At 44.3% G+C, this 17411-nt stretch overlaps 1 protein-coding gene across 15 annotated transcripts in view; it reads right to left on the minus strand.

Moving 5' to 3' along the window:
• The window catches only part of TIAM1 (TIAM Rac1 associated GEF 1), a 189340-nt gene that overhangs the window by 62897 nt on the left and 109032 nt on the right, over positions 1-17411 (minus strand). For all 15 annotated transcript variants that reach the window (XM_074902654.1, XM_074902626.1, XM_074902643.1 and 12 more), the window contains 2 exons: positions 4670-5117; positions 2127-2299 (listed from right to left, as the gene is read on the minus strand). In XM_074902654.1, coding sequence (XP_074758755.1) covers positions 2127-2299; positions 4670-5117 — 621 coding nt within the window. The remainder of the gene's footprint in view (positions 1-2126; positions 2300-4669; positions 5118-17411) is intronic.

Genomic DNA, 17411 nt, shown 5'->3' on the forward strand with positions numbered 1-17411 from the left:
TGGTGTCACAAGTTGCTCTGAGCTCCTGGAAAATGCATGTGACATCTGCAAGTAATGGATTTGTGTAGGCACGGTAAGAACTGACTGAGCAAGCAATCATCGTGTAGGAGGTATGTGATGTCTCTAGGTGCAAAGTAGTGGGAAGGCCTGTTACAAGATGTCCAGTATCTGTACACATTACAAAGCAACCCTGTTTTTCTCCCGAAGTACACGGACTCCACAGGACAGAAATAGTCTTCTGCAGCTCTGTGTTTTCTTCTCATCAAAACCGCTACTACAGCACTGTGTTATGTGTGGACAGACGCGTATGACATGAGCAGTTAAGTAACGCTGCTGAACAGCCAGCCGTACACGTGTGTTGGCTGCTCTGAGCACAGCAGATCAAGTCCTACAGCTCAGTCACTTGCCCATTACTTCCACCACTGCAGCTGGTCTCCTTACTTTCTCCCCAAATCCACCCCTTTTTTCTCTTCTGCTTCACTAGGGATGCATGGGTTCTATGGCAGAAGGGACACATCAAGGAAAAATTTCAACAAGGCAATATAAATGATGGTTTTTTCAGTTGAAAAGGCTCATTTTTGCTTCTTCCCACAAAGTTACATGAAAATCTACCCATGGCATAATGACACAGGGCTCTTAATGAATAAGACCTCGTGTTGCCACAAAAGAAACGTACCTTTTCAGTACTTAGCATCCTCTAGCATCAATTTTATGAGAATGAAGGTTTTTCCTTAGAAAACTGCATGGAAAAGGTTTTACAGCTCGTATCAGTAAATCAAGAGTAGGCGGTGCTCCACAACCTTTCAAGCACATGCCAAGACCATAAGCACTACACTCACCCCCTGGACGAAGCTCTCCAGGTGGCAAAATACATGTACCCTGCCCAGGAAAGGCATGAAGTAGAAAGGGGCAGTGCAATATTACACTATGAGCTGAGGAATCAGACAGGTGGTAGAGAAGCTAGTCGACACAAAAAAAATTTTTTTTTTTTCAGTGTGCAATCAGATACTCAGTTTCTTCAAGATGTAAGCCAGCACCACTTCCTTTGAGTCAGTAAGGCTTTTTTATTTTGCACTGGTTTAAGAATCTAGCCCCTTCTTTAGGACAGCTGCAAGGACCTGCCAGACAGTACAGTTTTAAAGACGTGCTCTGGAGTATAGGGGAGTGATGAGATGAGAGCACATCCTACCACAGAATAGATTCTGATTTAAGAAGGCAAGAAACTCTGAACTGTCACTGGAAAGAGAAATAAACAAGGGATTCCTCCAGTGAAGAAAACAGAAACAAAAGAGGAGGAAAGGGCACCACCTCAGCGCAGGCTGGCTCACACCTTGATTAGTGATAACTTGCAATAAGAAAGTGGATGCCAACCTAAAAATCACTCAGGGAAGCAGTAGTTACCAAAATACAGAAATCCTTTCCAGTGAAACACATCAATTGATGTATGGTCTTTGACGTAAGTACTGGAATTTTTTTTAAACATACTGTGTGAAATTTATACATCTCTATTTTCTGATTAAAAAAACTAAACATGCACTTTAAGTCTCCCCTCAGGCAACAGCCAGGTGTTGACTAAAGTCTGTATGAACAAGGGGCAACTGGATTCTGCAGCACCACTGGGACAGCACCTGGAGGTCCAAGTACCTCCTCGCACTTCAAACTCCTCTTGGTCTTGTAAACCCCTTAAGTCTCTCCATCTTTGGTTCCTGTCTCTTACAAGGTGCAGATAATGTTACAGCACGTTTAATGCACTACTGTACGTCCTATATGGTAACTGGCCTGGGCTGTGTGCTACAAGCACATTGTCAAACCATGCAAAATTCCCTGTTTTTACAGGGATGTAGGAATATTTCTTCATTCTTACTTTGTACCAACCATCTACACAAAGACGGTCCGGTCAGTCAATAAAAACAGCAGATCTGACAGTAATTCACATGTGGTGTTGGGTCTCTTGTGTCGCATATACCTAATATATAGTGTCCTTTCCCTAGTGCTGCCAGAGGAAAATCCAAAACATACTGGAGTCAGCAGGATTTTTAAATTGATTTCAACCAGAGCTAAGATTTCCTCCTTGGTTGGAGACAGAAAAAGAGGACAACTTTGTAAAAACCTCGAACTGGACCAACCTGAAAGAGGAAAGCGTCCCCAAGGGAGTTGCTGAGACAGAAGACAAAGTCCTTCTTGGGGTGTTCAGGCACCGCTTGCACTATGCTGTTTTCCACCCAGACAGCGTGCTTTGGGATGCTGTTGTGGTCAATGCCAGATCTGCCATCAGTCTCATAAAAAAACAACGTGCATCCTAAAAGAAACAATTTTATATTAGCAAGCAACACAGTTAAACGCAATAGCTGTCCTGCATCTATTCAGTGCTAATCCTTGGGACTATAAATCATCATAAAGCTGTCACAGGGATAAGAGAGGATTTGCCAGGGCCTGTTCAGGTTTTCAGCCCACAGTGGAGAGCACCAGCAATGGTCCAGTTTTCAGCCCAACAAAGTGGTGGTTTCCACACCATGAGGCACACCAGAAGCTGTATGGTACATCAAGCCATGCCCCAGCAGGCCATTTTCTTTGCCCTAAATAGAGCCACAGACACAAGCCAAGAAAGTCACAGGCAGTAAAACACAGCTCCAAATGAGAAACATCATTATAAATCCAAAGTGGGGGCCCTCTATGGCTACCCTGTCCCACCAAGGGGACCAAAAGGAAGACATAGGTGTGAGTGCATGTCTCCCCTGGCAATGCCAGGGTGTTGTGAACTGGCCCAGCTGAGCAGACAGGTCCCCAGGCAAACCTCCATGGCCCTGCCTCAGCCTCCTGCAGCTGCCACAGTCCCTGCAAGGCAAAGATCAAGCAATTTAATTACTGGATGCAGATGAGTAACTGGAAGAAAAATGGACTGGAATGAGCTGTTCTCGTTGAAAGACTGACGTACAAAAAAAACCCAACAAACAAACAAAAAGCATAAACCAACTCCTTATTCCACTATAACATTTCAGCTCTGACTCACAGCAATACGACAAAAAGCAAAAAGGCATTTTAGCTGGGACAGAAAACTACCTGCTTGGTTTTACAAATTAATCTTTACAATTCTCTGGGCGGGGGAAAAAAGGTAGAGGAAGTCTGTAATTTAGGAGACTCCAAAACAAGGGTCTCTTTCTCTCCCACCTTTCCCATTATCTACAGCTGTTTTAAACTAAAACTGGCACACTGTTTCTCTGCCACTGGAACCAGCCCTCTCAGTGCAAAGGGATGCCCTGTTACCCAGCCTCTCAAGAAACTATTTGCAGCCAAACAATAGCAGCTGTTAACTTCAAAGCCTCGTTTAAACACTAACATTATTAAGGCACAGCAATTTAAGGAGCAAACACTCCACTTGAGTCAAAGCACTTCAAAATAACATTGCCTCTGTGCTCATCCTTCCCCTTTCTCCTCCCAGATGGCCCTTTGTTTGCCTGCTCCTCACAGCAAGACCTTCCTGCCACAGGGCACCCCTCACAGGAGATTAGGGCTCCCCGCTGCCCCTGATCCCTCTCTCTCTCTCTCCTCTTTCATTTCCCCAATCTCTGTAACCATCCCAAGGAATGGCTGGCACCTAATTTTGCTGTTGGTTTTAAAACAGCGCTGCAAATGTAAAAACAAAAAAAATCTAAAAAAAAGCACTCTGTGGGGAGGACAGGGCTTTAACTGTACTGAGCTTTTTGGTGATCCCACCTACAGCAGGAGACATGGCTCTGCCTCCCCTGGCTCACAGACAAGGCTGGTCACAGCAGAGGAGGGCGACACCAGTCCCAAAACCCTGCAAGCGTTGCTTCCTGTTTTACTGCTAATGCAACGGCATGAAGATTAATTAGAGGTCGCTTTAGGAGGCCAGCTCCTGAGTTTCACTGCTCTGTTAACATTTTTGTGCATTTACAAGAACTCAGACTCCAAACAGTGCTGGAGCACACTTCTAGCGGGAACTGCAAAAATTCATAAAGAAAAGGGTCTGTGGCCCAGGCAGCTGAGGAGGCCGGCAGGGCAGCCGGGTGCCAAAGGCTGCTCACCGCAAGATGGGTGACACAGCCAGAACCAACATCTCCCAAGTCACAAGCCAGCCTTGATGACCAAACCATGGCTTCCTGTCCACACCATGGACGTGTTGCAACTCACTGCGTGTTTATAGTCATGAAGCACATCTCAGAGAAGGAAAGGCCAATGGCACTAAGCACAACAGTTACAAGAGGAATGCACAAAGACAGAGCCCCTGTTTGAACACGTGCCAGTTCCATCACTAGCAAACTCCCACTGTCACATGCCTGTGACTGCACACAGGTATTTAGTTTGTCGGCAAGCTATAGACATGCTTCTTAAAGGAAACACCCAGTGCTCAGAGAAGCCACCCTAGGTGCTGCCAGCAGGACCCAAAGCAGGGTCTGAACCCCACTTCAGTGCACCACAGTCATGTGTCTTGGACTACATGCATGCCATAATGTGAGCACATCAACAGCCATTAAACAAAACCCCCCTCGGAACAACATCAGGACCACTTCCTCACACTTGATGCTAATTATACTTGAGTTCACAGCAGCTTTTGTTAAGAGTCCAGGCTACTGGTTTCTTCATCTGCACAACCCACAGGACACCACAGACGCGCATCTGGATAAACCCTTGCACGCTTGCTCTGTACCTTTCAGGGAAACCCAATAGTGCTTCCATTTCCTGCGCGTGGCCGACTCCACTTTCTTGTTCTTTTTGTGCACCAGGAAGTTTTTCACTGCCAGAGCACCGGCTTTCCGTACTGTGCCCTGAGCAGCCGTCAGGAGGATGTCAGACTGCCCAGGGGAGCTGAGGGTGCCACTGCTCTGCTCATCACTCAGGGCAGAGCCGGCCTCCTCCAGGTTCTCACTGTTGGTGGTGCTCATCTCCAGCTCTCGGCGGAAGTTCTCGTATACCCCTTGGCGAAGCCCATCGCCCGTCGAGCTGCTCCCACTGTCACTGCCGATGAAAGCCCGGCTGGCCGTCGGGGAGTAACTCGAGTTGGTGGCATTGGAGCGTCTAGAAAGGAGGTCAGTGTCGGTGGCTGCTCCCTCGATCCCACTGTCGGTGAACTCACTCCCCTCGCCCGCGTTGACATCCTAGTTGCAAGAGAGACACAGCGTGAAATGAAGAGCCTGGCTGAGCCTGGTCTCCTGGAGACACCAACAGAACCTGAAATGCCCAAGTGGCACTACATTTTTTTACATCCCCGTTTTGGCTGGCACTGGAAATCCCTTGTCTCTTTTACTTCTGAAGACAAACAACTGGAAGTAAAGGTGGGGTAGGCAAGAACTTCCAGCACAGTTTAGAAAAGACCAGTCACATATGCACAGTTTCAAGTGGTACCTCTACAGCCTTAGCATTTTGGAATATAAGACGCAGCATCATCTGTTTACATTGAGCTAAGTTAACAGTGCTAAAGGTTTTGCAAAAGGAGAACATATGGTAGCAAAAACTGGCAGTGTCAAGAAAAGCAGCAATCAACCTACGCATTTTGAGAAGAAAACATTGATATTGTACATTCACACCTACAGCTGAAGATACATTTTAGACATCGCAAGATTGTAATTTGCAAATTATATAACAAAAAAGGTACTTTTTTTCTCCTGAGAAGTTAATGTATTTGAGATTATTTCTGGTTTGTGTCACTCCTACATCACAAATCCTAACGACAGGCCACGTGATATCCCCTTTCAAATCCCACAGTGATAGACCCTGCCAAAATACCGCAACAGGAGACTCTTCCTAGTCCCCAAGAACTTGCAGTTGAAGGATTAGAAGAGACAAGAATATGGCGGGCTTGAGCAAGACAGGAAACAACACGACTGAATTCAGGTTAAGAAGGTTTAGTGGCTCAGTCTGCCCCCCTGTAACAAGGCTGGTGCCCAAAGCAGACTAGCCACTAGCATCTCAGCATCCAAAGGCATCTGTGGCAGTTTTCAAAAGAGGACAAATAAAGGCCAAACCCTGTAAGCGGAGACAAGGATCTTATGCTAGATACTCAGGAGAAGAAAGAGTCAGCGAATGAGGTGCAAAGAGGTGAGAAATATGACCAAAACAACAGAAATTTCAGCCTCTAACTCTCCCACAAGAACAGCTGGTGCTTGATTTAGAAGTTTTCAAAAAAATGAGTTTCTGAGAAGTGGCAGAACGCAGTATTTATTTTGAGATAAAACAAGCTTCTAGCTGTTGGGTTCAAGCACCAGTTTTCTACATATTCAAGAGCAGCTCTGTGGAAACTGAGAAACTCTCCACCAAGCTCTGTTTGAAATCTTCCTCCTGTGGAGCAAGAGCTGGATGAAGAAACCTTAGGGGGAGGGGAGGGGTGTTGCTGAATCTGACTAACTTTTAAAACACTAATTTGTAACGGATGGGCTCATTCTTTATAAACGCTACCTCTCAAGGGAGATTCGGAGTCCAGCTGGAAGAATAACGCTTCCTTCCCTCCTCAATGAGCACAGCTATCCTAGTCAGTCTGGCTATTTAATGCAACACATAGTGATAGACAAGGTGCTTTGGACAGGCCAATATTCCTCTACTCCCACTGCTTGTGAATGAGCTGAGCAGGGCTTCCTGTAAGTGCAGTCATCTACCCGTACAGAGCAGTTTTCACAACCACGCATTTTTTCCTGCTGTTCCAATACACTTGTTTTTTGGAAGCTAATTATCTTCCCATATCTTGCAGCACAAGGAAGGATATCTGGAGAGGGGAAACGGTGCTGCTCAGAAACCGGTGTTTACAAAACACTGCCACAAGCGAGATTTTGCACTCCATCACAAAAAGCTGGATGGTGCAACTTCTGATGACAGCACTCCATCTGAGACCCCATGCGTCAGGGAGCCAGGCCTGGCACAGCCACTCGATGCTCACACGCCCAAGGCACTGCCTCTCTGCCAACACAAGCTACACTGGCATCAAACCGGAGCACCAAAGAACTGAACCAGATCCCCCATGTTCACTGGGATATTTATTCCCATAGGATGACTGGGGTTTGCATTTGTTTTCTGGGGCCTTCTTCCTCCATAATTATTTTAAAGGGGAAAAGTGCATCACTTGTATAGCGTAAACAAATCTGCATTCTGCAGTGAACGTTACATAATGGTGGCAACAGAAATTATTTGAGGCTTTGAGATTTTTATTTTAGGTTAATGATTTAATAAATATACAATCTCTGTTGTAATTATTTTCTTCATGCAATACAAAAAGTATACTTGGTTCCAAAATTTTAGCTGATGTAACTTTTCAGAACCATATCTCACGTTTTAACTAGAACTAGTCGGTTTAAAAAAATACAGAGCTACTAAAACAGACCACCAACTCGAGGGAGACAGGATTTGTAATTTTGCCAGCCAGTGCATATACCAAACATTTGTGGCGCTTTTTAGCAGATGGAGTATTTTTCAGAAACAGAAGCGCACCCAGAGATGTTCAAGCATAGCGCTGCAATGCAGGCTCTCAAGGTTCCTCATCCCAATGTGACACAGCCGCCGTCTTGTGTAACCTTGATGAGACAGCATTAATTGCCTCATTTTCCCCATCCAGAAATGGGGACTACACTCAGTAACTGATACATGGGCAAAACACTTTACTGTTTATAAAACAATGAAAGGATGGAAAACTCAGAGTGAATGTTACGTACGCTCGTGAGCTTAAACTGTAGTACATTCTGCAAACATCTTTATAATCTTTACCATAATGCCAATGATAGCCTGGATGGGTCAAAAAATCTTTTCAGCATAACGCTGCAGCCCTGCCCCTAATCTCCCTCTGCTCCCTGCACTCTCTTTTCCTCTCTTAAATATCCCGTATCAAAGACTTCTTGATAACTGATGCAAGCCCTTTGGTAGGAGGAGGGTCTGAGCATACAAAGGTCAGAACAGTTCAAAACCTACAGTCTGCTAATATTGTTCCCGCTCATAGATTATGAAACGTAGCATTATGAAATGTAGCACTGAGTGAGCTTTCAGAAGTCTACTGTATGAGAAGACAGGTCTCAGGGTTAGTAGGGTTAAGAGCATTCATTGCACAGGTCTCAGACTTCCAAGTTCCTGCTACAGTGTCAGCTCATTCTCATCAGAGGGTATGAAAAGCTCTCAAGAAGCAGTGGCATCTGCTCTGGCCATCTCACAGTGCTATAATCCACACACTGAAGAGCATTCAATTAAGAGTTCAGCAGAAAGTACAGAGGTTTTTCTGCAGTGCTTCTGCAGAAATGTACCAAGGCTGAAGGGGTAACACTCCCAAGCCAAGCAAGAAACCATAGCAGGGTTTGATGAACACATCGCTGGGGGCACAGAAATACTCCTGCAAACTTTCAAACAAGGCTGCTGAAAGTTAAGCATCCCAACTCACACCGTGAGCAGCGTGGCTCTCCACTGATGAGATCGATGTGGATACCAAGCCCCTAGCTTTTGTGTCCATCTTCAGAGTGCTAACATGGCCAGCACAGGCTACTGCCCAGAAGCAAAGCAAACATTGTATAACCTTGATGAGAGCTATTTAAAAATTATTAACATTTCCTGCTCAGGTTCTCAAAGAGCCTCACAAGTGACAGCAACACCTCTCTCCTCCAAGGAAGACTTATTACCATCCCAGGTCCATGACAGGATGCACCACAGAGGCTTGCTAATGAAACACGTATTTCACTCCGTAGCAGATGGAGTTCCCAGGCAAAGATTCTTGAGGCCAAGAGCGAACTACAGACATGGCTCAGCCTTCACCCCTCTGACTCCTGCCCAGCATCCCTGTGGCCTCCATCAGGACACATTGCAGGAGCTTGGAGACAGCTGAAGACAGCAGAATGCACATTTCTGAAACCTGCCGTTTTGGACATTATACACACATTATAAAAAATCACCAGCCCATTACTCTGGATTTGTAATTGCTATCATCAAGGGACTCTGTTTTATTTCACTGGATAAAAACCCCAAAAGTTTCATTCAGCTCCGTCTAAGATTCAGGACAGTGCACCTGATAATTTTGTACCTCACCAGAGATCTTGTGGTTTGTATTTTCAGGCTGGCAAACAGCTGTCTCCACACAATATTTTTGCCCAGAAAGACCATGCCAGGAACCAAATGCAAGACGGGAACTAAAATCTGTGCTGCCTCGCTTAGCCCTCCCACTGGTGTTTACCTAGCTTCAGGCCTGGGACGACAAGAGGGCAAAGCAAGAGGGAGGTGGAAATCATTAAATTGGTCACACCAAGTAGAAAGCATGTAGCAAAGAAAAGAAAGTGTATTTCCTCCAAGTCAGAAAGATAGGGAAGTAATGGGAACAGTAGTTCTTGGCATTTTGCAAACACAAGGGGTCTTAATCCATAGAGACAATAAACAGGGGGCTTTGCCCTTCAATTTAAGATTGCTCTGTGGAAAGCAGGGAGAAAGCCACATAAAGACCACTGCCTGCAGAAGGGAACTAAACAGGCTGTAGCGACTGTGCCACACTGTGTGCCTTGATGAGGAGGCGGTAAGTAGTAGCACAGCTTCCACCAGGATCTGGGATCCCTGCCGCTGCTGAAGATGACGGAGGAGTGGCACCATTTCTTACACTGGCAGTGCTACCATATCAGTTGTAAATACCCAGGGTTTCTGAAAGGAGGTTCAGCAGACAGTAATAGAGGGAAAGAGGAGGGAAAGGTGGAAAGCCTGACACTGGAAAGATATGCCACAGAATGAGAAATCAGAGACGGACTAAATGGTGCTGTTGCTACCAAGAAGAATGCTGCAAGGCCCAGGAAGCAGGCCACGTGCCAGGACAGCTACAGCAGCCCAAACAGCATTTGAGTGTAATGAAATGGAATTAGCACAGCATCCTCAAATACAGAGAACAATTTAACTGATAAACCAACTGGGTAAAATATTAGTGAAAGTATCAGCAACCCACTTAAATATATATTTTTTTTCCTCACATGAATACTGGGTTTCATGCAAAGCAAGCCAGTGAAGAATAAAACGGTAATGCAAGCTACATCAAGCTAAAGTACTCAGTGCTGTAGCTTTTGCATACTCACATGATACTCATACCTCTATATGTCCGCTACAGACACATTTGTTAAAAAAAGTCTTGCTAGATTTAGAAGATATACAGAAAAAAACCTTTTGGTTTAGAAAAAAAATGTCTACCTTGAGATAGCAAAAATCAGGCAAAAAGTTTTGGGCCAGGTTCCAAGTGTCTTTGTCCCCTTCTTGAACATATTTGGTACTGGCCTCTGTTAGCAAGAGACCACTCAATGGGATAAGCCTTGCCCAACTCTTTGGATCATGACTGAACACATTCAGAGCACTTGCAATAACAATGTACTTACCAAACTTCCCACCAACAGCCCTGTTACAGACACTATTAAAATGGTTTGGTGAATCACTTTCTCCTGCTTGACTGACACCAAGTGATTCATGGGCACTTTAGGCACATGGGACTGATTTAGTAGGAAAACTCTTACTTCCCTAATATAAACAGTCCCTTATGTGGTTAATACTTCTTTCTAAATTAACCATTACATTAAAAGTACTCATTAGTAAAAGGTGACTGAGTGGGTTTTTTCTTGGAAGGGGCTCCCTCCAAGAGAATACATCTCCTCCATTCCCCATCCTGTTTAGTAACAGAGCAATAAGGCATTCACATTCAGCAACAGCCTGAAATTGCACACAACCTGTCTGGTTGCTAGTTAGGCAAGCACCACAGAATACATTGAAAATAGATGGGTAAGCAGCCTGGTGGTTTGCATGCTTTTGTGTGCCTTGTGTCTCTTTGAAGCTTCTATATAGGAAAAGATTGGCCTGATACGGATTTTCCTTTCTTTTCAGTACCGACTCTACCATCATTTGATGGTTAAGGCAGTCTGTTAAGGTACAACATGCTCCAAATCAAAATGAAGTCCTTTCTCCAGAGTAACTTGAACACCTGGTAATGAATGCATTAGAAGATTGATCTGTCTTGAAAAGAGTCAAAACATTCCAAGAAGCAAAGAAAAATCATAAATTGCAGCTGAAACCTGAGTGGGAGAAATGGTTTTAGAGCTGCAATGGAGAAACACAAAAGCAACTCCATAGCTCATTCTGTCTGGAAGAAATACAGTTTTGAAGACTGTTACAAATGTGCTGAATTGAGTCCACATAATTCACTGTTAAGTCAGAGGGATTATAATAATGACCCGAAGGAGATGTGCTACCGCAGAAATGAACAAAACCCCTCAACTAGATGCTAAGAGCCGATATGAAAGGAGATTTTGAAGATATCTACAGGCTGTGAATAACAGGACAGTATTATATGAGAAATGGCCAGGATGCACCAGATTTACAGCAAGCTTTGGAGAACTAAATTGAGTGCCACAAACCAACACTGCAGTTTTCTGTTGGATTCGTTGGATCCTGTTTATGCCTCCTACGAGGGCTCCCAAGTCGAGTGAGGTACAGTTACAAGCCAACAGCAATTTGTATGTGGATATGAGGCTGAGATGCTGGGTTTGTTACCTTGGGGAATTCAAAGAAATTGGGTACTGATATGTACAAGCAGCTTTAGTTCCTACTTCTGTGCGCTCACCACACCTGTGCAACAGTTCTTCAGATGTCTAAAAGAATCAAAATTTTAAAAAAACAAAACACACCCTTATATGTGTTATTAGAGCTGCTCAGAGTGGTTTAATAAGAAAGCAGTTTTGGCCATGGCTCTCTGAAATTAAATTTACTCCCAACAAAAAACATACTAGCCCAGACCTCTAGATATTTCTCCTAGCAGTAAGCTTCACTCTCATTATGAAAGGATGAATCACAGTCACAGGTTTCTGGGCAATAATCCCTGGGAAAGTCTTAAGGCATGGATTTCAATGGATTTTGGTTTCAGGATTCCTTTGTGAACTTCTCTTGGTGAATGCTGTATAGTGTAATTTGGCAACCTGTAAAGACACACAACGTACTGGGTGCCAGGCACCCAGAAGATATTTGAATATGGGAAGGAGATTTGCATCCACTTTGTTCCTGCGGGACAGGCAGGTAACAAACACCAACGTATCAAGCACCCATCAACCCCATTTCCTTTGCAGGCAATTCTGATATATATGGCTGTTACCTCAGTATTACACTGGGCTCCTTCACTCCATGTTAAGCTATCATGACTCCTGTAGCAGTCAGGAAAGTACAACCTTGGAGGACTTGTCAGATGTGAGATTGAAAATGTTGAAAATGAAACTGTCACCCATAAAGCTGCAGGGAAATACATGGGGCAGCTTTCCCCTTCTCTACAAGGTACTGTGCAGAGCTTTTCACTGACTCAGGATAGTTGTGGCATCAGTTTGTGATGTGTTCAATTTCACAAAGTTAGTTCTACATCCCTAAGAGCTAAAGTAAAGGGAAGGGGGAGGATGTTTTGATTATGGTTTTTAATAGCATGAGAGAAATCCAAGCCTGCGAGAGAATGCACATAGGACAACAGGGCCCTTCGCAGGAAACAGCATGAAGCGCTACCACAGGACCTGAGCACACCGGCTCTTCCCTGGCTTTAGCACTGACTTTTAAGGGGTGCTAAAGTATATAATACCGTGAACAAGAATCAATCCGTAATCCAGTAAAGACTCTTGCAGTGTGGTCTCTGCATACAGCTTCTGACACCTGTGCAGATCTGGGGTGGATGCCCACTTTCCATCCTCAGCAGCAGGAGGAAGTCTCAGTTCTTAAGCACTGCAGTGTTTAATTCCTTTGTTCCCAAATGATATGCTGAGGACCCCCCAAAACTTACCTTGCTTTCATCCCAACGGACCACCCAGCTGAAGAAACTTTCTAGAGGGATTGAGCTAACCATAAACTAACACAAGCAATATAGCTGTGCTCGAGTTAAACAAATGGCAACATGCCTAACCAAAATCCTCAACGTAAAATACAGGGTTAGGTTACTTTTTGTTCGCCTGGTGCCAAGAAGAGGCAATTCTTCCTGAGAAATATAATAGAGGGGGTAGAAGTGGGGAAGGGGGAAAGCTGCTAGAACAGCAGCTTGAAATCAAAACATATCATCTGGGAGGTGTTCACCTAACTTAAGGGAGCAGGGAAATGTCTGACATCTGGGATGATGACTAGTCACAGGATCACATGCTGAAGCTCTCGGAAAAGAAACATTTCAATGGAGCACTTCACTGGAAAAGATCTCGATTGCAAATTGCATCCATCTAAGTAAGCACAGCCCAGCAAACAAGCAGCTGGGGCAACCTGTCTGTGATTTTTAAGTGGAAAGCACTTGAAACTAAAAACATGCAGTGTATATAGCTTTACAGAGAATACAATTACTGCCAATGGTACAAGCACTTCAGATGTATAAATGACAAAGTCCTACTGTTTAAAAAAACATGCCTGAATGGAGCTAGATCAGATATCAGGGCTGCTGATTTGCTTTCTATTGGCTTCAGACCAAGAGTGAAGGAAGAAAAACAAATTAAGGTCTTCCAAGGAGTATCAAAATATTTGCCAGCAAAGACCAAAACACTCATTTTCATATGCTCCTTTCCCGGACAATATTGGGGTGGAGTTGTGTGCTTTGAAGGGAGTGACTGCAATTTGCTTTAAAATATCCTGAATAGGCAATACCTGACCCAATCTCATCCTTCTGGGAAGGGCAGCCTGTTGACAGAGCAGGGACAACTTCTGAGTTTGGGTCTGAAGCCCTCTATTCAAGCTTTCCCCCAGGCTCACTCTGAATCCCTTCCAGTTAGCAAGGTTATAAACAGCTCATTTGGTCGAGCCATTAAATGGGTCTGGTCATTCAGACCCACTGTGAGCTGCCACACCAGCAGCCAGCATGACCCAAGATGTGGATTCACTAGCAGTTTACACTGATGCAAACTTGGGTTGGGCTGCCACTAAAACAAGTGGTTACCCTTTCCCCCTCAAGCCCATTTCCACCAGTTCCTTTAACTTGGTGCCCTGTGGCTAGTAGCCAAAACCAGAGGTGTTTGAGCTTAACAGGGTTGTTTGCCTGGAGGCTCAGCAAAGTGACTGGCTCAGCAGTGCTCTTCTGGTGGGATTCAACCCCTTGAGTCACCCAAGACAAACCATCTGACTCGAGGATCTCCAGCTTTTGGAGATTTAGTGTGTGGCTCAGGCTATATCTGAGACCTTAGGAACGACCTCCATCTGAAAGGCACTACGGGACTGTGTGAACAGGGCCTTGAATCAGTGAGATGCACACAACTGAAAACCAGTAACATCTTACTTTTCGGCACCTGCTAAACTATATGCCATAAATTATAATTTAATGACACACAACTTTGTCGTCACTTCTTTTCTCAATTGCACCTGAAGTCAAATGACTGATTAAAGGTCTGAGTCATTCTGGTTAAGAATCATATTTGGGTTGGAAATAGCTACGTTTTCCAGACTACAGACTGAGATGTACAGAATTACTTTAATAGGAGCAGAGCTTCAGCTGCTGAAGATACTCTGCCTGGAAACACAATGACCGAGGAGGGCTCTAAGAGCTGTAAGGTCACAAGTGTTATGCAGAGAGTGAACAGGATGCAGTGGAAGCCAGAAGCAGAAAATTATTTCAGAAAAGAGAATTCATGGGGGATAGGTCAATTCAATGAGTCTTGGATGCATTCCTCGCTCAGGAAGACTCAAAATGCTAATTTTCTGGGATCAGGAAGAATGCCCTAAAGGAGTTTACCCCATACTCTCCCAGTTCCTTTCTTTCCTTCTTTTCCTGAGCACTTGGTATTTGGGAAAAAGGTACTGGGCTGGATGGTGCTTTCATGTGACTGACCCAGCGTGATCCTTTTACATTTTGAGGTTATACCCTCTATGCTACAAAACCATTAGTGGAAAAGTTTTACACAACTTAAAAACAAATATCAGCTCTCTGGAGTTTAGCCATCGTACAGAATGTAATGAAACGCTATATAACCTGTTATAAAATTCCCTGAGATAGTAAAAAAATAATATCGACTGGAAAGATTTTCTAATTTTAGAGTGGTTTCTCTGTACATCCTGATCTAATTCCCACAACACCCCTGGGTTCATCTCCTGTATATTCTGAAAAATTTATTTATATAGGATTTTTTTTAAAAGGCTTGCGATCCCAAATTCCTTCAGGCTACCTACAGAGGCCTAAAAATAGTAACAAACTTGAAAATCGTACAAAAGGGGATTTAACATGCCAAGGACATAGTTTGGGGCTGGCACTGAAGGAGGCGCAGTTTCCAAGTCTCCCGGGCAGGAAGTTTGTTCACTCTTCCCATGCTCAGCTTCACAGAAAACATTGTACTGCACATGGTAAAAACCTATGCTTTCCCTGCAGAGTTGAGGGACATCTTGCTGCTCCTCAAAAGTTATGTAAAAAATGTGGACTACACCACAGGAATTGAGCTTTCTGGAGGAAATCACAAATTGGACTGTAAAGCTACCCTTCTCATATGTGAGTGGCTGACCATGCAGAAATACTTCGGCCACTGTGTCTCCTTCAATTTTAATGCACACAGGAGTCACACCATGCTCTAAATACTGCTTGTAGAACACCACCGCTCCTCTAGAAAAGACAGTCCACCCATAGCTTCACACCTACCAGGAGCTACTCCTAATGTTTTTCCCCACCAAGCAAATACCACCCATGAACAGATACGCTGCCTGGCAAGCAGATCTTTCTGCATGACCAGAACATCTTCTGTACATGGAGGATGTCTTCACTCTTTGTAGTAGAGTTTGAAATATCAAAAGAGGTTCATGCCCTATGCAAAGCTGTATCCCCCCCCCCCAACTGATGGTCTAAAGAAAAGAGCAGTCAGAAATTATCCACAGAGGAGGAACATGGAATAAGGAGGTGGCAAGATGGGCTTGGAAGTGGCACAAAACCATATCTCAAGGTTTCCATTCCCTAATTCTGCTCCTGAAACTTCAACTGGGGCTCCTAACAGTAGGGGAGCATGTGATTACACTTGTATCTGAACATCCACCAGGAGGAGGAGGAGGAGGAGGGAGTCTCCCGCAGGCATAAGCGGGATGTAACAGGGCCATTTCACAAAATCTGGAACCCAACAAGCAGGTTGTAGGATCCTGGGGATCTCACAACCCACAGTCAGAACAAGCTGTATCCAACCAGAGCTTGTCTCCCTTCAAGCAAAATGGGTGAAAATGTCAGCCAATTAAGCTTTTTCCACCTACATCACATCAGCTCCAAAAGCCAAACAGGATCCCAGCAGAGCTCTCCGGGAAGTCTTGCTTCAGCAAATCTGAACCCTTAATGTTAAAATGTTACAAAAACCAGAACTGCTGCGTGGGTGCCCCAAACCCAGCCTGTGAATATTAATCGCTTGTGCATATTGAATATAATTGTCTCTCCAGTATTAAAAAGCTCTCCTTCTGAATTACAGGAAAGCAACTCCCACAGTTCAATTTAAGGTTTAAATTTGGAAGGGAGAGATTTTATTTTTTTTTCTTTAATGTAAATCACATACTTGTAATGAACCCATGGATAAGGCATTATAACAAAACATTGTGATGTGTGTTGTGATTCTGACACCTCCTTTCCGTGATACGTTCAGTGATGCATTTTTCCAGTAGCAGTGGTCAGCACACCACAAAAATTACAGCTACTGGCAACTTCTAATAAATTTAGCCCATATAGAAAATATGATGATGTATATGCATGTAGTTGAATATGCACGTTAAGAGTGGCTGGATTCGGGGATCAAACACAAGGGCACAAGCCCATTGCTGTGGTCTCAGACTTACCCTGCGCTCAGTGTCTTCTGCATTCAGGGACCTCTTCAGGAACTAGACTAGTCAAAAGATACCTATAAGTGACCATCAGGACCTTCCAGCACCACGGCAGGTGAGACTAAAAAGCCGTGCAAACATCCCAGCTACAACTTTTCAAAAGCTGAAAAAAACCCACTGGCAAATACAAACCCAAATTCTTGTGAGGATGGGCAACAGTGATCTGGGCAGAAACCTCACTCCTGGTTATGAGGCTCAATTAGGTGACTTCGAACAAGAGAAATACCTCTGCACTGTTAAATAACACAGGGACAATGACAGGTCACTGGCCTGGAGGCCAAAAGGGAAAACTGTGTTCAACATCATATTACACTTGGCCCTGGGTTACCTCTGTGTGGTGCCCCTGTGGCCCTAAAACATAATTATTATTTTGTGGGGTTGGGATGAGGGGAGGCAGTTCTAAAGGCTAGAAAAAAAACATTAAAGTTTTGCCTCAGTCCACTAAATAATTTTTATAGCATGAAATGTTTTATAGCATGAGGACACATATGGCAAACTCTGGGGCAATGCTCAAGGTGGTCATCAAGAGTAAGAAGCCCATTTAGAAAGTGTTGAAAGACTGGGAAGGGCAGAGGGAAACAAAATTCCCCAAACTGTGCCCAAGTAGCAGCTGGCACAGATCAATGAAGTGACAAGGA

The sequence above is a fragment of the Athene noctua genome, chromosome 1 (assembly GCF_965140245.1).
Source record: "Athene noctua chromosome 1, bAthNoc1.hap1.1, whole genome shotgun sequence".
Classification (NCBI taxonomy): Eukaryota; Metazoa; Chordata; class Aves; order Strigiformes; family Strigidae; genus Athene; species Athene noctua.